The following is a 22,208-nucleotide window of genomic DNA, read 5'->3' as shown; positions in this document are numbered from 1 at the left end:
AGTCAGAAGAATACGTTTGTCGTTGGCAAAAATGTCACAACTTACCGAGTTTAAAACGTCGGCGTGAGTTTTTTTGTGCTCCGCGAGCTTGACCGCTTTCCAGTACCACGAAGACAAGCGCAGACAGTTTATGACCACGTTTCATTTTTATTTTTTAGTACAGTACCGTTAAAAGTTAGTCTCAACATGTTCAATTGGGAGATGGATTTTGTTTCCGTTTGGTTGTTTTTAGCCGAGGTCACCAAACAAAGCAAAGGCGGCGAAGCGGTTGCCACGGTTACCACAACGACAATGCTGAAATTTTCAGGAGAAGAGAAAAAAATTAAGATATACAACGACCTAGCGCTAGATTTGTTTATTTTTCTTTCAAAATGCATGTCAGGCAATGCGAGTATTGTTTGGTGATGCCAACTGATTCAACTCAGAGTTTCATTTAAATGCACCCCAAAAAAAAAAAAAAAAAATCATCAAATCATCCGATTAAAAGCCTCATTTTGCTTCATTCAGATTGGCGGCGGCCACTGTGCCAACTCTTTGCGTCCTATAATTAAAGTCCTGTGACGTGCGGCTGTGTGGATTCAACTTGGGACCACCCTTCATTTGTCCACCCCACAAACAATACACACACACATGCGCGCACACACACGCATACAAACACACACACGTGGGGGTCTGGCATTGAAGGGGAGGACACAAAAGGCACAGCAGCGGTGCCTCAGACACACAAAGACACTTTGTATTTTTTTCTCGTGAACCTGGAATGACAAATTACATCATGTGGAAAGCCGCAATGGTGGAGGCAACGTTGCCTTGATCAAGAATGTAAAAGCGGCGAAGCCGTTGCAATAGACGAGACCTTGGTTTGCTCGCGCACGTCATCCGGCGGCGGCCATCGAGACGGCGAGGATGACGCCGACGGAAGAGGGGCAAATATTGGAATGGAAGGCCAAGGGGGGTGGGGGCGGGGCTTGGGCCGTCCGACAACAAAATGGCGTCGTCCGAGCTTGCCCAAAGTGTCCTTTTTAAGTTTGGGGAGCCATTTGCGATACTTTTAGTCTGTGGATGTGACGTGGCGTGCGTGTGTATATGCAGGGCGCCGGGGTGTACTGCGTGTGTGTGTGTGTGTGTGTTTACGAGGGCTGCGAGCCCAACAGTCTCTCGATGGCGGCGTTGATATCTCCTCCGGTGGCGATGAGGGCCTGCAGGTTGGCCTCACGGTTGATGAAGCCCATGGCGTTGAGCTGGTCCAGCTGTGACTGGAAGCGGACCTCGGGCGTCTGGTTCTGCCCGGGGGGGGGATGCCAAATTTGAACAAAAAAGGGATTTGATACTATATTGGAAAGAATGTTTGGCTTGCGTGCGTGTGCGTACCGCTGCCCCTCCTCCAGCAAACATTTGAAGCATCTGTTGCATCAGCTGCTGCTGAGCGGCGTTTGGCGGCGTCCCGGCGCTGCTGGGCGAGGATGCGGGGTTCTCGGTGGGGGCGCTGCCGCCGGTGGGGATGCCGCCGGTGGAGATGCCGCCGGTGGGGAGCCCGCCGGTGGAGATGCCGCCGGTGGGGAGCCCGCCGCCTGGGAGCCCGCCGGGAAGGCCGCCCGACATCAAGCTGGCAAAGACGAGCGGGAAGCAGGTCCAAAAAAGATGTGGCGGAAATGTGGCTTGCGTTTGCGGCTCTTACCTGGGCATGAGGCCGGGAGCTTCCGTTTGCAGCGTCTGAAGGCCCTGCTGGATCTGCATGAGCGCTTGCATGGCGCGCGGGTTCGTCATCACCGACAGCGCTTCTGGATTCTGCATCTGAAAAACAAACATCAACGGGACCTCAACGACACAAACGACGACTTTGCACGTCCGCTTTTTCCCAAAGAAGAAAAATGAGCGCGCGACCTGCTGCAGAAAGACGGGAAGCTGAGACCGGAACTGTTCCTGCAGCTGTGGGTTTCCGGCAAACAGGGGATTGTTCATCATAACCTGGGAAGACGTGGACCAAGTAGCACACGGCTGAGACATCATTTCAATTTGGGAGCAATTGGTCAAAATCTCCACGACGAGAAATGGCCAAAGCGCTTCGAAAATGGCCACTTTGAGCCAGAAACTTTTTTGTTTTTTGTCTGCTCAAGCTAAAATAGTCACCTGGGAGGCCAACTCGGGATTCTGGGAGAGCGACTGCATCATGCTGCGCATGTAGGGGGCCGACAGCATGTTCTGCATGAGCTGAGGGTTTTCCGAGATCTGCTGCAGGAGGCTCTGCATGCCCGGACTGTTGAACATTCCTGAAAAACAAAAACAAAAACAACATTTGGTTAGCCAACAGGCTGCCGGACGCCAAAGTCGAACGTCTCACCGTTTCCCAGACTGCTCGGGTTGACGCCCAGTGGGTTGGACACGGTGGGGTTGCTGCCGGCGGCGGGAGCGCCGGCGCCTCCAGCCGGGCCGCCGCCGTTCTCGGGGGGGTTCGAGGCGTTGGGCGGACCCCAGGGATTGGGCAGGGGCTCGCGGTTCTCCGTCCGCGACGGCTGAACGCCCGACTCGGAGCCGCCCCCGAGGGCCGAGAAGGGGTTGTTGCCAAACTGCCGAGGAAGGAGGTTGGACGGATCAGAAAACCAAGAGCGACAGTAACGGCGCCGGCCGGCAAGCTCAAGCATTTCAGATTGGGACCGAAGATTGCGAGTGAATGCAGAAGTCATTTAACAGAAAAGCTGGGAAATTATTTAGAAGGCATTTAAATTGCTGGGTGTCGCGTAAATTATTTTTGAAAAGAATGCTGAACACGTTGAACATTTTCAAGTCGGAATGAAAAGAAAAAAAAAAAAAGAAACGATTCCAGCGAATGTTTACCTGCTCTCTGGCGGCGCTGAACATTGGCTCCTGGATGTCGGTGTACATCCTGCGCAAGGCGTTGTAGCCGCCCGGGATACTTTCCAGGTTGCTGAGCGCCCGGTCCTGGTTGCGCATCATCTCCTGCATCATGGCCGGGTTGCGAGCCAGCTCCATGGTCTGGCGGGACAAGGAGTCAAAACCAGTACGCCTCGTCTTTCCCGGAGAGTTCCTCCCACCTGTCTCATGAGCTCGGGGTTGTTGAGCATGTGCGAGATCTCCGGGTTGCGCTCCATCAGCTGCTGCATCTGCGGGTTGGACATGATCATCTGTCGCATCAGGTCCGGGTTGGACATCATGTTCTGCACCAGCGGGTTCTCCATGAGCTGCGAGAGCATCTCCGGGTTGGTCATGAGCTGCCGCTGCATCTGCTGCTGCAGCTCCATGAAGTTAGCGGAGCCCATGCCCAGGCCAGCCAGGTTGGACAGGTCACCAAAACCGCCTGCGGGAAATCCAAACGGGTCACGGCGGATTTGCTCACAGAGGGTCCCGTCAAAGCGGCAGACTCACTCATGAGGTTGGGCGTCTGCGCGGGCGGTGGGGTGGAGCCGGCGGCAGGCCCGGCCGTCGAGGAAGGCGCCGAGCCCGCGTTGGGGGCGCCGGCACTTCCCGCGGGGGTGGACGAGGAGCTTGAGGCCGAGGTGCTGCCGCCGTCTGAGGCCCTGCACGTCATGACGGATTATTTGATTCGTTTTTTCATTTATTTTTACTTGGACAACTGCGGGAGGATTTATTCACTCTGAGGGAGTAATATTCATTTTAAACTTTAACATGAACTGTTAGCATTTTTCACGGCTACAATTACAATTTGGCCGCCTTACTTCTGTGCCGTCTTGATGACAAGGTGCACCGTCAGGCCATCTTTGATGCCGTGCTGGCTGAGGCTGTCGCCATCCTTCAGGATCTTGCCCGCGAAAATCAGAACCAACTGGTCTTGCTTGGCTTTGAAGCGCCTGGAGATCTCCTCTTTGAACTAAAAGGCAAACGACAGGCAAAAAGTAATCCGAGAAGATCTAAATGCATCATTTTGGTTCTGTCATGTCGTCCTCGCATTCTCTTGTGTACAGATGCCCTAATAGTCCTAAAGACAAACCGGGAGTGTGTTTGTCGGCCAAGATACGTGCCATCTGTACTTTCCTTGTCTAAACATGCATTCTTTTGTATTGAGGGACAGGGGACTTTTATTTTGCTGTAGAGACGATTTAAATCCCAACCCCGCTTCTCCGTGACGAGTGAATGGAAGCAGAAGATTTCATCTCCTCCTGAACGTGAAAACTAACTACCAAGTGATGCAGCGTTGCAGCGCATGAACACGTCGCCAAGCCAACGGGCGCTGCGAGTCTTCAGCGACAATTCCCAAGGAGGCTAAACGAGCAATGACTCAGTCAGTCGGTCAGTCACTGGAGAATGTTCCAGACTCGTTTGCTTGGCCAAAACGTGGAACCAAACCGAATCCCAAAACACACTTGAAGGCAGCCCCACTAGTGTTTCGCACCGTCGGGCACAGTTTCAAACGCAAGCGTCAGCTGACACTCCATTGACGACACACTAGCGTTGAGTTAGCACCGCTAGCCTAGCGGCTAGCCGGTTAGCCGCAGCGCACATTTAAATACGACAATATTCGTCCGTCTGGTACGCTTGATAATAATATGGCTAGGTTTGTTGAAAAGGAGCTTTTAAAAGTATGAAAAGAATATTAGTTCAACAGTGTCGCACTTTGTCGGTAAGCGCGGCGTCGATGCTAAAGAGGCTAGCTGGCTAGCTGAAGTTGTGGGCTTTCGCTCGCCTTCCCCTCCCCGCACCCGCACACGCGCACTCACGCAGCAAGCCCCCGCCCGTCCGCCGGCCCTCGAAAAGCCGCCACAAACCTGCGTGACGGAAGAATCTTCCGCGATGGCGATTTCCTCCTTGTCCTTGGGGGTCTTCACGGTGACCTTAATGATGGTCCCCTCCGCGGCGTCAACTTGATTGTTGTTATTAGCAGGATCTGCGGCGCCCTGGTCAGCCATCTTTACTCCACCGATGGGAAGCAACTCGCGACTAGCGTCTGCTTCCGGGTCGGCGTGCGGTCAAATCTTCGCCACCGGAAGTGGGAATCATCAGCACGGTATCCGGACTACTTTATCTTTTTATTTAAATATTTATTTTTTTGAACACACGATCCGATATTGTAAAACGAATCATTTGTCAATTCTTAAAACTAATAAATACGAGAATTTTTTTCTTTTTTTTGCATTCGATGAGCACTTTTCCTCTGAAAAACAAATGAACGAATGATGCACATGGCGTTTGTTTTTTAATGTCATCTGTGACAATAAGCGTAATTTGAATCAAATATAATTATATTTATAATATAACTATCAGCGGCAAAGAGATTCTGGTTTATATGAAAATAATGCTGAGTGACACACGTATGCCCACACACGCACACTTTTTAGGAGACTGCGGGCAGCAAGAAAACAAAGTTACATGGACATTGTGGAGGGTTACAATGACAAATGTGCTCAACAACGAGCTATGACATATTTCATCCAAAAGGACATTGGAACGTCAGAATTCTTCCAAGCAGAGACTGCTCAAACGTTGGCATTGTAAAAGTGTAACTCAACGTAGATACGGAACGCTGCTGTCGTCTTTCATTATGTTGCCTGTTGCACACATGCTAACAATGCTAACAATGCTTACACTGAAAGAAAAGTGTGCCTTTCAGCACATTGTTGATCAGGACAGCTCCAGAAACAAACAAAAAAAGGGTGTGTGTGGGGGGGGGGCTGGCCACGCAAATCCATGCATGCACTTGTGGAGGGTCTCTACTTCTAGCACATGCCCACTCTCTCGAAAAAGATTCTGCTGCTGTTGACAGGAAAAAAAGGGAACGCAATTTCAATTGATGGGCAAAAGAGAGCTTGTTTTTCACAAGTTCTTGTGGGCAACGTCCTTCTTGTGGTAACCAAGGCCTTCGGCTACTGGATGAGCCACCGGCAGACAGACTGCATCGGTGAGGCGTTTTACTTACAAAATCATAAGTGGCAGTCGTTGTCTTATGAAGTTAGTTACCTGCATTTCTTGGTTGGCAACCAATCCAGGCTGGGCCTCGGCGACTGCCCAGCTGGAAGAGGCTTCAGCACGCCCGCCATGACGTTTTTTTATTTTGCCAATATACTACACATGACCACAAGATGGCAGCACTTGATATGTTTTGTGATTGAGAAATATATTTGACGCAGATGACCATCCACGTTAAATTAAAATGAAATTATGAATAAAACGCGATAATACCACTTAACATTTTGAAATGCATAATGTTTCTAAATATAAAATTGACGAACGACTGAGGACAGTTCAATTGTCAGCATTTCCTCCCCAAGTGAAATATTCTTCTTTGATGCGGTGAGTCAACCTCTTTCACGTTCCTGTTCCTGTTGCTTGTGCCAGGTTGCAGTCCACAACGATTGTCCCGCTTCCCTCATCCGAACCACGTGGCATTCGCCGCTGACGTAACGGCTGCTTTGCGCAAACAATGAGAGAAATGTAAACAACGCCATCCAACTTTCCCTACTTGGACTTGCTGTGCAGCTGCTACCACCAGATAAGCTTTTATTTCGGAATGATGTGGAGTGGACTCACAGGCGATGACACATTTCATCCAAGAGGAGATTGCGGCGAGCGGGAACATTTTGGGATACGGCAAATTGGACACTGTGGAGCCAATACTGGAATTTTTGTCCTTTCTTTCTTCAAATGTTGCGGTCACAAATTTGCTCCACCAATGAGTGACAACATATTTTATCCAAGTGGAGACTATGGTCTGTGAGAAAGCAGAGCACTGCAGAAAAGTATAGAATTTGGAATTGATGTTTGTATTTTGGTCATTTATAGCTTTGTATCTTCAAACGTTAGCACGGCCTATCAGCATGACCACAAATAGGAAAACAAAAATGTTATCTTGGAAGGACATTGTGGGCACACAGAAAAAGGGCGCCATGCAGCAAGGTGGACACTGCGGAGCCAACAATAACATTTCCAGAATTTCTTGGCTCCGAAAATGTTGAGAGTGATGAGACTAATGTTACGCAAGAGAAAATTAAAACAGAAAGAAAAGGGCGCCAAACAGTAAAGTGGGCACTCTGGAGCTAAAGCTGCAAAAAAAAAACATTGCAATGGAGAAAGGAATGTGTTGGAAAGACTTTATTGTGCGACACAAGACGACACTCACGTTACATGTAGTGCGCGCCGCGCCGTATGTGGTCCAAGGTGTAACATTGCACAGATACGAGAGGAATAACGTTCAGCGTAGCTTAATTTACTTGTCATAAATAAATGTCAACACACACAAGTGACTGTGCCGTTCACGCACACACACACACACACACACACACACACACAAGATTGTGGAGCGATTGTTGGCATTCTTTGGTTGTTGTTGAGACAAGCACGTCGCTATGTGGCCATCCGGGCGACAACAAGATGGAGGACGGCGGGCACGCCACTCCACGCCTGGCCTGTTCAATGGCGTGTGTTTATCTTTGAAGTCTGAAGGAAGAAGCGACGGCGCAATTTCAAGTGGCGCGTAATTGAAGGCCAGCAATAATAACAGCGTACGTCACTTTCAAGTGAGAGCCGGAAATCCCTGCTCGAGGGCGGTCGGCCGCAAATGGGATCACTATTTGGCAAGTGACGCGGTTACGCTGGAAGAAGCAAATGGGCTCACTATTTGGCAGGTGGGTGTGGGGAAGTTGCATTTTTGCGATCCATTCAACACAAAGTATAAAAATAAGCCCACGATATGGAATTAGCATATTCCAATAAAATCTTTGAATAAGACGGCAACAGCAACATAGCATTGAAGCGCGTTAAGACGACGTTGCACAAACGTCTCATCATCATCATCACGATAATCATCACTTTTATCGATGCGTTCTCTTGAAAAATTTTGGCCCACGCAACACGCGTTTTCTTTTTTTTGTTTGTTTTCTTTTTCTGAAGGTCAAAATTGCGAACGTCCACCGGCTGCAGCTTGTCCTCGGAAACGCTTTGTCCTAAACGTCAACACTTTGACACGGGGATCGTCTTCCAGGGAACGTCTGGGTCGCTTGTTTTCATTTTTTTTTTTTTTTGCACCTCTCAGATCTCCACTTCTCCCAAAACGTCGACCTTTCTTGGCGGTTTTAAAAAAGAACAACTTAAAAGCGTTTGTCTTTCATCATCTCCGTTCCCACACGTGTTTCGCTTGATCCGTCTCCGGAACAGTACCTGAGGGGCCTGGCGCGCACTTTTCCAGACGGCGACGAAAACGAGCTCGGATGCGGATGGTCGAGGGGTGGTGGGGGTCGAGGGGGGAGGGGGGGGCACGTTGTCGTTCGGGCTTTAAACATGGCGGCGCCGGTCGTGCATGTCCTCCATGGTGACCCGGCCCCACACGCCGATCACGAAGGTCTCGATCTCGCACTCGTTGTTGCCGCGGGCGATGCGGAAGTAGCCGTCCTCGCCCCAGTTCTTGCCCCAAGAATTGGCGGCGATCTTGGCGGGAAAGAAAAAACAAAAATAAAAGTCCATGATGTCGTGTCATGCGTCGGAAGATGACTGGAAGTCATGTCGTTCGTCTTACCCAGTACTTCCGCGGAGTGCCGTTATTGTCCGACTGTTCGCCCCACCTGAAAAAAAAAAAACGCGTCGACGCTTGTCTTGAAACTGTCACGCAACTTGCATGACACTGAAAATGAAAAGTTGAAACCGAGTCTGAAATGTTCCGTTTTTTTTTTTTTTTGTGGGTCCACCCCAGCAAATTTGCTGGCCAGTTGGAAGGCAGGAGTGAAACAAAAAGCGAGAGAACGTGGCGCGGCGGCCGATGACATCGTGAAATGTTCAAAATGGCAGCAACAGGAAGTGCTGCTCAGCAACATCCTGGGAAAAAAAAACTAAAAATAGTCCACTTTCTGACATCAACGCCATCTTCGAAAAAAAAAAGAGCGTGTTGCGTTTCCATCCTATGATTGCCGCCTTGGTCCTAAAAAAAAAAAGTGAAATAAAGCAAACAAAACCAAAGTGGAACCCAAAAAAAGCTCTTCCTCACCCGCCCATCTTCATCGGCAATGTTTTTCTACTCGGGACATCTTGGCCCCATTCCCATCGCGTCTCGCGCCTGCCAACTTGTACAAAACACTCGCCAATTCTCATCCTGTTTTTTTTTGCAATCCGGAACTTTCTGCTTCCCCCTGAGAGAGTCCTGGGAGCCAACGCCGTTTGATCTTAAAAGAGGAGGCCAAGGAATTGTGGGAATCGGACTCATTCAGACCCGGCCGCCTGTCAGTCAAGACTCGGGGACAATTCCGTTAAAAATATCCCGAGCGGCGGCACGAACACGACGAGCTGGCGGCCGGCGGGCTTGGCACGCGTCGCAAAGTTGCGTGAAACTAAATCTTGGGCTCAATCAAATCGTTTGCATGATCTGCAGCGTTTGAAACGAGGAGACGAGACGGCGCGCTAAAAAACTTCAATGCGCGTCAATGCGCCCTCGGGCTCGCCTTGCGAACGTCACGTGACCGAACCCAGAAAACGACGGAGCCAACGCGCGACCCTTTGACGTCAATTTCCGTCAATCTGAAAGGAATGAAAATGCAACTTTTCATTTGCTTCATTTCAACTTTTCAAAAATTGTTTGGGTTATTTGATTTGTTTTTTTCACCGCTGTGTGCCAATCTGAGCCCAAATGAGTTTGCTTTTTTTGGGGGGGCCCCTCCCTGACCTCTCCCGCGGGCGTGCTGATCCCCCGTTCTTCTCGCTCGCTCGGGATCAGCACGCCAGACAATGCCCTTGGCGCCACAATGCTCGTTGCGCAAACTTTCCCAGGCTGCCGGCTTAAAGAGACGCGTCCCGCTATCAAAACACTCGGACGCCCGCGGGCTCGGAAAGGATTCCACGTGGTCTCGGGCGCGTCCGCGAGGTGCCGTGAGAGGGCGGGAATGGTCGCCCGGTCGCGTCACGTCGTGCGTGTCGCTTCGAGTTTCGGCGTAAACACGCTAATCGTGACAAGCGCGGAAGGTTCAGCAAGGAATTTCTTGCTGGCAAAAAAAATTAATTAATAAAAAAAAAGGGAGAGGCTTCAAAAGTCCCTCAAAACGCCACAATTTGACGTGTTTTGAATGACTTCCGATTGGCGACGGCGGCCTGATGGTGTTCGCACCACCTGCATGTGCTTGCGCTTTCGGGCGTGCACATTCTTTTGCCTCATTAAAAGGAGCCATTCGGAAGAAGACACTCGATGTCCTCATTTGGAAAAGGAACGTGTCGTTGACACCCCACGGACGGACGAGTGAAATACTTGACAAGGAAAAGCGCCATCTGTGACAAGTTCAGACATTCCGTTGAAAAAAACAAATAAATAAAAAAAGGGGCCCCCAGAGCGGCTGATTGTCTAGAGATCGTTTGAAAGTTATCAGGTGTGTTTTGTCTGCGAGGCGGTGCGGGGGGGGATTAAAAAAAAAAAAAATCTTTCATGAGTGGCAGACGTCCGGCCGCCCGGCGATGACGGAGACGCGAGTCAGGTAAGCCAGGTGTGGCGGACGTCTGCATATTTGCGGTCTGCACACTCGCGAGATAAAGAGGGGGGGGGCAAGGAGTGTCCCGTTTGCGAGCGGCGCATACGTACCCCGTGATCCTGACCGAGTGCGGGCCGTGCTTGCGGTAGTGCGGCGGCTTGGCGGCGCTGACGTCCGTGTGCGCGTAGATGCCGCTCTTGTACACGAAGAAGTCCTCGTGGACCTCCATGATGGCTGCAAAAAAGTCAGGACATTCGGGGAACGTGTGAGGCTCGCAAAAGGCGACACCTGCTCTGACGTCACTTTCAATCATTTCACAGAAATTTACAAGCAACCACTTTGACACACATTTCCTGAATCCAGCAAGCGCCAACGCCACTTTTCCCATTCGTACTCGGCCATAACGACTCATTTTCCAGAAATTCCCTCCTTTGGGAATCGTGAGACGGCGGGACGGCCGCCGCCTCGCAAATCATGAAAACGAGACACAGACAATCGGCAATTAGACGCACACACGCGGCGCTCATGCTTTTGTTTTCGGAATTTCAAGGAAACTTGTCATGAAGCCAAAATGTCTTCCTGGCTTTCTGAACAATCAGACAAAAAGCACAACACGCGCACACACACACACGTGCACACACACGTGCACGCCTCGCCTATTCAAGGGAAACTTGACAGCGGTCCAGATGGGCAACAGACTGTGAGGCGGGCACAGTTATGGAAGCCGGACAAGAAAAAAGCGCCGGCGGCAGGTCAGACAAGATGACATCACGCATTCCAAAAGTAAAAATAAATCAAATCCAAAAAAAAAAAAAAACCTTTCCATCCACCTTTTCGTTCATTTGTGTCATTTTTGACCACAACGAATCATTAAACGGACATACAAAGTCAAGAGTTCGAAGCAAACACGATGAAGCGGCATTTAGCGGTTATGCTGCACACAAATGGAACAGATTTGAAAATGCAGGTCAAAAAGTATTGATTTTTTTAATTTGTGTTTCATGCTGATGATGAAAGCTTCTTTGCTTTCAAATGTCTTGAATTCTTTTCAATTTATGTCAAGCACATTGAGTTGCCTGGCGCTGAGGAAATCTTTTTTTTTTTTTTTGGGGGGGGGGGAATGTCCAATCGGCCACCAAGTGAAGCAAATGAAAACACTCGAGCTCACCTTGCACGGGGCCGTTATCCATAATCTCCTTCATAATCTCCTTTTCCTACAAGACACAACAGAAACGGAGCGATCGTTACATCCCACGAGGGTGCTAAAAGCCCAAAAGCAAGATTGATCCGCGTCCTTCACGCCTGACTTCTTGACTTCACAGGCGAGCTCGGATGACCGAAGGAGGCATCGGCTGTCGTTGAGCATCGCCGCCGGGCCGGCGTGAGGCCAAGCTTTGCCCAAATAAGGAAGCCAAAGTCGGCGTTTGCGCATGATTGGTCGCACGACGGATCGGACGCGGCGGCGCGCTTACGTTCAATTGACTCTTATATTATCTCATCTATTATTGCATAGCATCATTGTGTGTGTCAAATGTTGCCCAGTTGGCATCCATTGCAGCCTGGTCATCCCCCATCTGTGGTCCCTTCTCAAGGTTTCTCACTTTTCCCCTAATGAGGTTTTGCGAGTTTTTCCTCGCCCTCCTGGGGGTTAAGATCGGGGATGTCGATGGTGGCTATGGAAAGCCCTTTGAGACTGTCTGTGATTAAGGGCGAGACAAATAAAATGGACTTGACTTGACTTGACTTACGTTGGCCGAGAGCCGGTAGGGCGGAGTGGACTGGTAGATGTGGTTGTGCTGGTCGTGATGCGCGTTGGGGCAGCGCCGCGTGGCTTGTCTCTTTCCGCGGCCCACCGAGCGGCTTTGCATCATGCAGGGCGTCGCCTCGGCCGCCGCCTGCCGCGGGGGGCGGTACGGGTAGCAGCCTTCCGTCACCACCCTACGATGAAGAGCGCAAAAAGGGCACGTGAAGGAAAAAAAAGTTTCGTCAGTGAGATGCGGCGGCTCCCAACCGACCCTCTGCGTCGGAGGAACCACCAGGCTCCGTCCACGCGGCCCCCGGCGCAGCCGCCTTGGTTCCGGGTGTCGCAGGAAATGAGGTTCTGCGGCGACAGCTGAGGCGTCATGTGACCCATGGACTGGATGGAGATGCGGTCCGACGCCACGGCTGAAGCGAATCAAGAGAACAACTTTTTGAGGCCTCCGCCGCCACGTTGGGCCGAAAGCCAAGGCGGCGGCCTACCCGCCGTGGAGAAGGCCCACGAGGCGGCGCAGTTGCCCTGGTCCAGAGGCTCGTGAATCTTGCCGGCCCACTTGGCGGCCGAGTCGAAAGCGGCGGGCAAGACGTCGCCGTCCGGATCCGTGTTCGTCTGAGACAACGAAAGAAAAAGAAAAAGTTTGGTCATCGTTTGAAGACTTCATGGGCGACTTTTGTACTTCCGCTCACCCGCATCTCGTTCATGTTCAAGATGGTTTTGGACGGCCGCCGAGTGCCCAGTCGGTAGCGGACGCCCTCGTCCAGCGTCATGCCGTACAACTGCGTGTAGTTGGCGGCCCTCCACCTGCGCACGGACACTTGATTAGGAACCTCCCACAACATCAAGCGGAACCAACAATCTTTTTTTTTTCCCGTCTGACCCGTAACGGCCTCCGTTGACGGCGCGGATCATGTCGCTGTCCATGAGGCAGGCGTTCTGTTCGCATTCCCAACGTCCGCCGGTGCCACACGTGCTGCAAACAAGCACACCACAAAATGCTTTATTGTTTTTTTTTTTTTCTTTCCGCTGAGTCGCTTCTCCATTTTGATTCTTTTACACCGCATCGAAAATATGTCGAGACGGCCCAATCCGACGAGCCGAGCGAGCTCACGGACGTCACGATAGACGTTTCAAGTGAAAAGTCTGCACGGCGTCATCGGAAACGTTCCAAACGAAGGGAAAAAAAATGAGGCGAGAAGAACTTGCGTAGGCGCACGAGGAGGGAGGAGCGCAACGCAAATTGAAAATCTTCCGCCCGCCGGCCCCGAAGGGAGGAAATGTTCGTACGTCTTTTTTTTTTGGGCGGGCGCCGGCGTCGGCTCTCATCCATCAACTTTTTTTCTCGCTTCTCCGGAACTTTCCTACGGATAAGCGGCCACGTCGGGAGCGGCTCGGCTTCCGCCGACGGCAGCCGGGAGTTTTGGAGCCGATAACGAGACGCTCGTGTTGAAAAGTGTGAAGGCGAACTTTTCTTTTTGGTACTCACCACAAGTTGCAGTTGTCCTTGTACGTTTGGCCCGAGAGGAACTTGAGCCCGTTTCGTTCACACGAGCCTAAACGGAGAAACAAAATTCACAATCTGAGGAATGCGTTCAAAGACACAAATGTGATGTCTTTGTCTTTGTGTTTTGTTTTTTTTTTAGGGCAGAGAGGAAGGTTGAGAAGCGCTGAGCTCGGGGAATCCAGCGCAGGAGTGTGCCGTTTGCTTCACGACCTCGTCGGCTTCTTACTTGGCCTCGCAAACGACGCCTTTTTTTATTCGTGTCACACGGAGGACTTTTATCCCGGAGGAGACTGTGGCAACGTCGCTAGAGTGGAGAATGTGGCGCACGCGTACTGCCGCAACCAACAATTGGAGCCGTGCATCCAGACCGTGCAGCAGGCTCAGGAGATTGTGGGCATCCAGAAAACGGGAGTGCGTGTTGGTTGTGCTCATTTCAAGAGAGATTGCGGTCAGAACTTTTATCCATGGGGAGAATGAGGGCAGAGTGGAGACGGAGGAGCAATGAGCAGATCTTCGAGTTGGCTTTCCTCAAGTGCAGGCAACGACATTATCTTGGAGGAGAATGTGGGCAGGTGGAGACGGAGGAGCAGCGCAAGTGACCTTCGAAAGCCTGCTTGCGGAGTCGTCTCCTATCGGAATGTTTGTGACATTCTTTCGTGGGGAATGTTGCTGATGACGCTTGAAAAAAAAAGAAAAGAAAAAGCGATTTCCTGGCGGAATTCTGGGAATGAGCCGGGGAGAATTTTGTTTCCTCGTCAGGCGCGAGGGGATTTCGAAGCGAGGCCCCTCTGATTTTCTGACCCCCGGGGAGGGGGGGGGCGCTGGCGGAATTCCACTGAGGTAAGCGAAGGCGGCCGCTTATGTCATTAGCGGCACGTTCAAAGCGCCTCCGACAAAATTGGGCCACGAGTGAGAGAGGACGATCGACTTGGATGGCGCGGAAGCCGAAGGAGCCTTCCTTCCGGCTGCCGTCCGCCGAGCCCCCGAGGCCCGTCTGCTCGGAACCCCCCCACACACGCACACATAGTCAACATTCTTTGTCCCGACCTCCCACCTTCCCGTCGTGACTCCATAAGAAGCCTTCTGTTCTCAGGTGGACTTTTGACTTTTGCTGTTCAGGGAACATTTTTTCCCACCTCGCCTTTTAGAAAGCTCAAAGGGAGGCCACAAAAAGAAAAAAAGAAAAACAAATTCAAAGCTCGGAAAACACATCCAGATAAAAACATACCAATGAACGGGGGCTCCATGCCCAGGCAGTGCCCCCAGAAGTCGGGGCAGCAGTCGGACACGGTGCGGTTGCAGAAGAGGTCGCAGTAGCAGATGGTGTCCAAGTAGGGAACGGTGCAAAGGTCGTCCCGTCCCGGGCAGCAGCCGCCTCGCCGCTGGCAGTACGAGCCCAGCGGGTCGCGGATGCCGCCCGTGTGCAGCGGCGCCGCCAGCTCCCTCTTGGACCGCCGCCACTGGCGTCTCGCCGCACTTCCCTCCGCCGCCACTAGGAGCAGCGCGGCCAACGCGAGGAGCTTCATGACGAGCCTGCGAGCGGGCAAAAGAAAAGATGCAATTAAAGCAAGCTGCCGAGACAAACAGCGGCTAAATGCGACGCTCCGTTCAGCGGCCGCTGATGGAAAAAAAAAGAAACGAAAAGAAGGGTGATGCATCATGGGAGGAGGTCAAGGAGAAAGGTCGCTTCCCAGGGAAGGAGACCTCGGCAGCATTTTTGTGTCCTCATTTAGGAGCGTTTGTGTTGCATTTGCGTTTCAAGCGTGGCTTCATTGAAGAATTTTGGCGCATAAAAAAAGCAACCAGTTAGCTTAATGCTAACAAACAATGCAAAACGCCATTGGGGGGAGATCCAAATTAGCATTGACCAAACAATCATTCTCAAAAATGAGCGCAGATTGGATTTTTTTTTTGGGGGGGGGACAATTTCAACATGTTTCTATTTGAACTCATCGCGAGACGACATCAATGTTGTCGGGCATATTTCTCCACTTGACGACGCGACGCAAACGTTAACGTCGCCGACCACGTTCAAGTGTTCATTTCCTGTCAACGGTTCGTTCCCTTGCAACACGGCGACCGCTCCTTTCCCGTCCGTCCCTTCCAGAAAATTTGACATTGTCATGGAGCCTTTGGCCCGCCGCCGACAGAAATAGCAACATTAATTATCCAATCAGATCGTAAGACACAATGGGAGGCCACACCCCCACCGAGTGAAGCCAAGCTCCGGAAAAGATCTTTGCGGCGCTTTTTGTCTGCATGACTGCGCCTTTTGTAGCACACACAAACACACGTGCGTGCGCGCGCGCGCAGTATTATGGGATGGGCATGGCCACTCTTTCTTTCCACAAATGTTTTGTTGCCGCAGCAGCCGCCGAGGTGTTCAGGTCACACTCTCACAGTCATCGAAAAACAAAGAGGAAAATTCAACACGCACACACAAATATCGTTCAAGAAAGAAAAGAAACTAACGACTTTGAGCTCCACTTGCTGCCCAATGAAGCAAATGACGCAACGTTCCTCGAAATGAGATAAATTGCTTTTTTTTTTTTTGTCCCGTTCAAGAAGCCCGTCGCCACATTTGGCGACAAACAATGTCGTCTCGCGCGGCTGACAGAAAGTTCAACGCAAGCATTCGAGCACGTTCACGTTCGTTACCTGTGACCCCGATTTCTGGACTTTGAGTCACACGATGACTCAAATGTGAGATTGTGTCAAAGAAAAGGCAAACGCATTTTGTTGCAAAATGCAACGGGAGTGCAAGTGGAGAATATTTGGCGCAGGTGAAGTTTTGCTCGCATTGTTGTCAGGTACAAAGAGCAGAAGCACTCGTGCAGTGAACTCGGTAACCTCTTTTGGGATTTTCACTACTTGGGACACCAACTGGACAATTCTATATTTCGAAATGGGATTTACATGAAATGATTTTTATAAAAAAGAAGAAACGATGAAGCTAAAATGATATGTTAAGTGACCTGTAGGGAAAAAAATAAATGTCAATCCAATGAAAGTAAATCTTGATTCCTATTTCGGAATATTTGGACAGATTCATTCACAATCTTCTTGATTGGCCAAGTCACAAATTGGAGCGACACCAAGAGTACAGAAAAAGGCCAGCAGGATCAACAAAGATATGACAAAAGTATCGAAAATGTCAACAATTTGGACCGTCAGACGAGTCGAGAGAAAAAAGCCACCGGAAAAGGCCAACCTGCGCATTTGGAACAATTAAAAGGTGTCTCCAAACTCACGGGACTCAAAAGTGAATCAGTCCAAGAAAGCAAGCAAACAATACACAACGATCAACGTGCGACTTTACCTTGTGTCACAAATGCAACTTGTTTCTTTTTAATCCAAAAGCAAAAGTATGAAGAAGCTTCTCTTGTGTCTTTGAGTGTGCGTTGGTGTCCGAGAGAGGATGTGGAGCGCCACTTGAGTGTTCTCTATATAGAGGCAGGCTGCAAGGCATAACCACACCCCCCGTGGACCCCCCCCCCCCCCACAATCGGTCGCCTCAAACGCGCGCATTCCCTTTTCCTCTGCTCGTCTTCGCTCTCACTTGCCCAAATCGAAAAGCAAACGTGAGCGCGAACACGATTTGGTTTGAAATCACTCAGCTGGAAAAGAGCAACAACATTCCCAGTCTGGTCCCACTTGAAAGGTCAAATGGTAAACCTTGACGAACTATAGAGGGACGTGGGAAACAGCACCATCTGGTGGTCAAAACGTGTATTACGTCTGCAAATTCTACTCCAAATTGGTGGAGTGACAAATCAAGTGCGAACTTCTTTCTCAATAAATAATCAATTCTAACAATAAAAAACCGTCCACCCATTAAGTGAGCCGCTAACGCCACATGAGCTCAGATGGAATCTGGGGGGGGGGGCTCCTCATATGTTGGGCATTCAACTCATCTATCGAGACTGACGCTAATTGCACAAGCGCGTGATTGCGTGAGGAAGAAGCCTCGGGTGAGACCTCTGTCGCCCCCCCCACGTCTCGTCCTGTCCCTTCCCAAGAATGGCTGACTCATGTGCCGATTGGATGTGTAGGCAAAACGGTGTCGCAAGACGCACGCGTACATTCCATACGCTGCGCTGACTCACGCCTGGAAAAAAAAACAAACAATAAAATTAAACGTCAGCGTTTGGCGCTGACGCTCATTTCCCAGAATTGTCTGGACAGATGAATGCAGCCGCACGTGAGCCCCCCCCCCCTCCCAACCGCCGCTGGACATGATTTGCTAACAATGTCAATCGATATGCACAAGTTGACCAAAAGGTCGCTTGGCCTTGGCGGAGGTCCGTCCGTGCATGGAAGAATGTCGCCATGAGGAGGCGCGGCCGTCGTGCGTGGGCCACACGAGCACACAATTGCACTGGAACAAGCCTCGCTTTCATCAGGCCTGCCGGGACGCTCAGAGGGCGGGGGGGGGTCTACGTAGCGCTCGCCACGACAGTCGGCGTTTCAAGGACATGACGATAGCGAGGCGACGACAACAACTGGCGTCCGCCGTTTGCCAGTCGGAGGAGCACCAAACAAGACGACGCCCACGCGCAGACGTTTGGGAAGGAACGCTCATCAACAGTCAAAAAACACGATAAATATTAAAAAGACGAGACGATCGTGACACACTTTGCGCGTACTTGCCATCGCGAGTATTTAGTCAAGTGTCAAATCGCACAAACCAGGCTGGTTTTTTTTTGTTTTTGTTTTATAGTTTTTAAGCGAACAGATACAACAAACGATATCCCTCCGCTATCTCAAAGAAAGAAAAAAAAACAAACAACCCTTTTCCCACCTGTGCCCTTATTTTCATGTTTGTTTGACTCGCTGTGTGCAGACGGCAGAAGATTGTTGTCTCGGTGGCAGACTTTTGTTTCGTCGTCGAAGGCAACAAAACCAAACGGAAATTTTGAAGCCGAAAATAAACAGACGGATTGGGAAAGTTTCCGTTTCACAATCAATATGGTTGCTGACACGAGACGCGACCGACGCGTCGTCACAAAGTCAGCGAAATTTGGTCTGAAAAGGAAAAGAAATGTTGCTCCCTGTCAGCAAATTTGCAAAAAAGGTGACTTATTAAACGACAAGACCTCAAGCTTGTGACTTCCTGGTTCTCCATGGACAAGCAAGAAGCGTTTTTCGTTTAGCATTTGCGTTGGCGTGTCCTTTCGTTAGCCATGAGCAGACAAAAGTGAAAATCTTCAAATGTGCGACGACATTTTTTTTTTTTTTTTTTTTTTTTTAAAATCGGGAAAAAAATGCATGGAGTGGAACCAGCAGACGGCGATCAATAGGCCTCAGGTGGTGTTTTCGTCCGACCGCTCCAAAGTCGGCGTCCCACAGGGACGGACGGCCGGACGGGGGGGGGTTGCTTTTAAGGTCTGACTGCACTTTTATTTGTCAATATTTGGAGCATGGAAGGACACACCCAAGCGGGATGTTTGATGTCAGACGCCCCCCCCCCCCCCTCTAAGTATCGGTGGCTGGTATCGACAATCTTCGCAAGTACCTAATACCTTGAAATAGAACCGATAGCAGGAATCGGACCTCCCTCATCCCAAGTAAAAAACTGAAAATGTGGAAAAGTGCCTTTTGAGAAGTTCTTTTTTTTTTCAGCTATTTTGATGCGACGACGTTACGTTCCACTCATGTGACTCGTTACTGAGTCACTTGTAGTCAAACTTTAGCGAGTGATAAGCTGCTCTGACTCATTTCTCCCCCCCAGTCTAATTTTAGCCCTTCATCCCCTCAAAAGCAAGTTTGCCAAGAATGAAGCCAACTTGGTCCTCGACGGAGGGAGGAAGCGCTTTTTTTTTTTTTATGTCATTCGGACGCCGGCGTCAATTTGCCTCGTTTTCGAGACATCCGACAGGTTTGTTGGCGGAATTCCTACAGAGCCGTCATGCATTGGGGTCACGTGACCGGGATGGTCACCGTGGCGACCGGCACAAACTGTTCCTCCAAGGAGGCGGCGTAAATGTCAAGAGTTGAATGGAAAGTGCTGCGAACGACCGATTTACGCAACGTGAATAAAACAACATTGTAATTGACTAAGCCACACCCCCACCAAATTCAGACCAGCCAATCAAAGCACTGCTATTTTTTTGCGGAAGCTAATTAAGGTGATTTGAGCAACACAGACGGTGAAAGGATTTTTTCTTCAAATAAGGAGGGGATGAAAAAAAAAAACCAACAAGCATGTCTTTGTGTGCTCGAAAGTAAGAAATGCACTCGTATCATCCGTAAAATAAGGCACGCCCACTCGGGCTCGTGCGGGATTCCGGGAATATTTGAGATATGCTATCGGCACATGTGTGTGGAGGCAAAGGCAAAATAAACAAAAGATTGGGAGGGAGACAACAAAATGAACGTGACATTAAAAGGCACGGGAATAGTTTGGATGTTCCGCTTGGGCGGGAGCAAAGATGAGCGCTTGTTGATGTTGCGCACGTCACAACATAACTGGACGCCAAGCATCAACAGTGCCGGCACACGTTTGCTGCTCTCTCTCACATAAGAAGACTAAAAAATAACTTTGGAGCCTTTACATCGTGTTTTAATTTTTGGGCGGATGAAAAATAAGATTTGGATTATTAAATCGCTCCCGTAAGTTTCATGCTGTGGCTCAAAGTGACCCATAAAAAAAATTATCCAAGTTTTTAATGTGAAACTTGATTTGCAATTGTTAAGAATAAGAGTGAATTTAGTAGAAACAAGTCATGGGCTTCGCCCCTCTTTATTTATTATTTTATAGAAATACTTTGGATAGTTAAACCTTTGGTCAAATTGAAAAAGTAATTTTGCTGTGCAAAACTTTGAGAGATTTAATTATTTATTTGGGATCCCCCCCATCCCCCATTTCGGATACTTTTGGGTCATTACACTCACACCGTGTCAAAAAAAAAAAAAAACAACAACGAACGGTTGACAAACCTGATCGATCCACTTTTGTCAGATGCTCCAAAATTGGCGTGGCGTTGCGTTCAATCGTCCAATGGCGCCATCTGGTGGTCAGTCTTGGTATCACACGCTCGGTGTAGCGTTCTCCAAGCATTCCGGGCCGGTGACGTCCCGTCCATCCAAGTGACCCTGCGAGTGACACAATCAAGTTCAGCCAAACTTAAAATTGATCATTTTTGTTGGTGTCACAACAGCCGAAGACACCAAATGGCAACAACACGTACAGGACAAATCATTAGGTACACTCTTTGGGGGAAAATAAATACGTTGGACTTGTGGGCTCAAACTTGAGTGTAATTATGAAAAATCCCCCCCTTCAAAAAAAAAAAAAAAGCTTTAAGCTCTTCAATACCACTCCCAACAGAAATTCACCTCGAAAATGAAACAAAAGAAGTGACACTATTTTGAGCTACCATTGGTTAGCATTATAGTCGCTAGCTTAATGCTAAAGCTCATTAAAATTTACAGCCGTACTTTAACCCTTAAAAAGTAAGAATTCAAAACATATTTACACTAATGTGAAAGTACTCACGTTCATATATTCTTTGTTGTTTGCGTAGAATGACAACCACCAGCGTCGTGATGGCCAAACTTTGCAGTCAAGCTTCTCCAACACCTCAAGATGAAAACTCACAAATTTGACAAGCACACTTTGCGCTTTTGTCGAGTTTTATCCACGTTAAATTTGCTGCAAGTCCAGTGAATTCCTTTGGAGGAGTTCTGGTGAAAACACTGAAAATGGTTTGAAAATAAATAAATAAATCAAGACTGCTGACCAGCATGTCTCACTGCATTTTGATTTTCGTGCGCACGTTATGATGAACACACGTGGCCACTTACGTGTGGCGGGCACGCGCATGTTTGAACGTCAAATTTTGCACACAAAAAAAAGAAGAAAAATTATTTTAACAAATGACAGCTTGGACAACATACAGTCTAAAGATCTTTTATTGAAACAAATAAATTAATAAGTTAGTCACGTGAGCTACTTCTACTCTCGGCAGACGCACATCATCATCATCATCATCATCATGAACGGGTGCGGAAATCGGCTACGTCGCTGGAAGAAGGTGGAAGACTTAGTTAGCATCGCTAGCTCAGCGTTTTATTGCTTTATTCGGTGTGTGATTGCGATTGGAAGAACTGTGCGGGGCTGGAATGTCAAAAAGGCGGCAAGTCAGTGGGAGGGTGACGTCATGAGCAAGAGAACGTGCAGAGAGGAAAAAGAAAGAAAACGAAAGAGAAAGAGCGAGACATGCAAATGCATTCAGACAGGCAGTCGCTCCCTCTCGCTCTGCACGCTCTTAGCGCCCTCTAGTGGCCTCAGAGGTAGCAGGGTTAGGATCGGTTGAGGATGTTCATTTCGTGAGGCACACCTGTGCGATCACATTACGAGATCCAATGAAATGTTTATAAATGCAGTTATCTTATTGGATCTCCAAAATAAACGGCGCAGGTGTACCTAAAATGACCTTTAGAAAAAGTCAATTGGTGCTTGTTCAGTTGAAAAACTTTTTTTGTTGACATTTCCTTCCTTTTTACAAGACATATTTACAAGATGGGAATCTCA

General features: G+C 49.4%; 2 protein-coding genes across 3 annotated transcripts; both read right to left on the bottom strand.

The window, feature by feature from the left end:
* Window positions 1–340: 340 nt before the first annotated feature.
* ubqln4 (ubiquilin 4) lies at window positions 341–4,975 on the bottom strand. Its single transcript, XM_088319560.1, has 11 exons — window positions 4,743–4,975; window positions 3,696–3,847; window positions 3,385–3,536; window positions 3,054–3,316; window positions 2,836–2,994; window positions 2,342–2,567; window positions 2,131–2,270; window positions 1,885–1,968; window positions 1,679–1,794; window positions 1,372–1,606; window positions 341–1,283 (listed from the first exon to the last, which is right to left on the bottom strand). Exons 1-11 carry the CDS (start codon window positions 4,881–4,883, stop codon window positions 1,131–1,133), a joined length of 1,821 nt encoding a protein of 606 aa, XP_088175686.1. The 5' UTR covers window positions 4,884–4,975; the 3' UTR covers window positions 341–1,130.
* Window positions 4,976–7,047: 2,072 nt separating this feature from the next.
* Window positions 7,048–21,464, bottom strand: tinagl1 (tubulointerstitial nephritis antigen-like 1). Of its 2 annotated transcripts, XM_088319562.1 has the most exons (13): window positions 21,171–21,464; window positions 20,612–20,767; window positions 14,901–15,205; window positions 13,655–13,721; window positions 13,049–13,141; window positions 12,858–12,972; window positions 12,654–12,780; window positions 12,428–12,578; window positions 12,161–12,350; window positions 11,581–11,626; window positions 10,523–10,646; window positions 8,483–8,528; window positions 7,048–8,394 (listed from the first exon to the last, which is right to left on the bottom strand). In XM_088319562.1, the coding sequence occupies exons 3-13, from the start codon at window positions 15,196–15,198 to the stop codon at window positions 8,242–8,244; spliced, it is 1,410 nt and encodes a 469-aa protein (XP_088175688.1). In that variant the 5' UTR covers window positions 15,199–15,205; window positions 20,612–20,767; window positions 21,171–21,464; the 3' UTR covers window positions 7,048–8,241. The 2 variants fall into 2 exon arrangements, with proteins under 2 accessions (XP_088175688.1, XP_088175687.1); XM_088319561.1 differs by lacking the exons at window positions 20,612–20,767; window positions 21,171–21,464 and adding an exon at window positions 16,992–17,142.
* Between the last annotated feature and the right edge of the window lie 744 nt (window positions 21,465–22,208).

This window comes from Idiotropiscis lumnitzeri, chromosome 16, assembly GCF_059441095.1.
Source record: "Idiotropiscis lumnitzeri isolate Australia: NSW breed Sydney's pygmy pipehorse chromosome 16, RoL_Ilum_1.0, whole genome shotgun sequence".
Taxonomy (NCBI): domain Eukaryota; kingdom Metazoa; phylum Chordata; class Actinopteri; order Syngnathiformes; family Syngnathidae; genus Idiotropiscis; species Idiotropiscis lumnitzeri.
The sequence above is the reverse complement of the archived record's forward strand: the minus strand, read 5'-3'. Positions and strand labels throughout refer to the sequence as shown.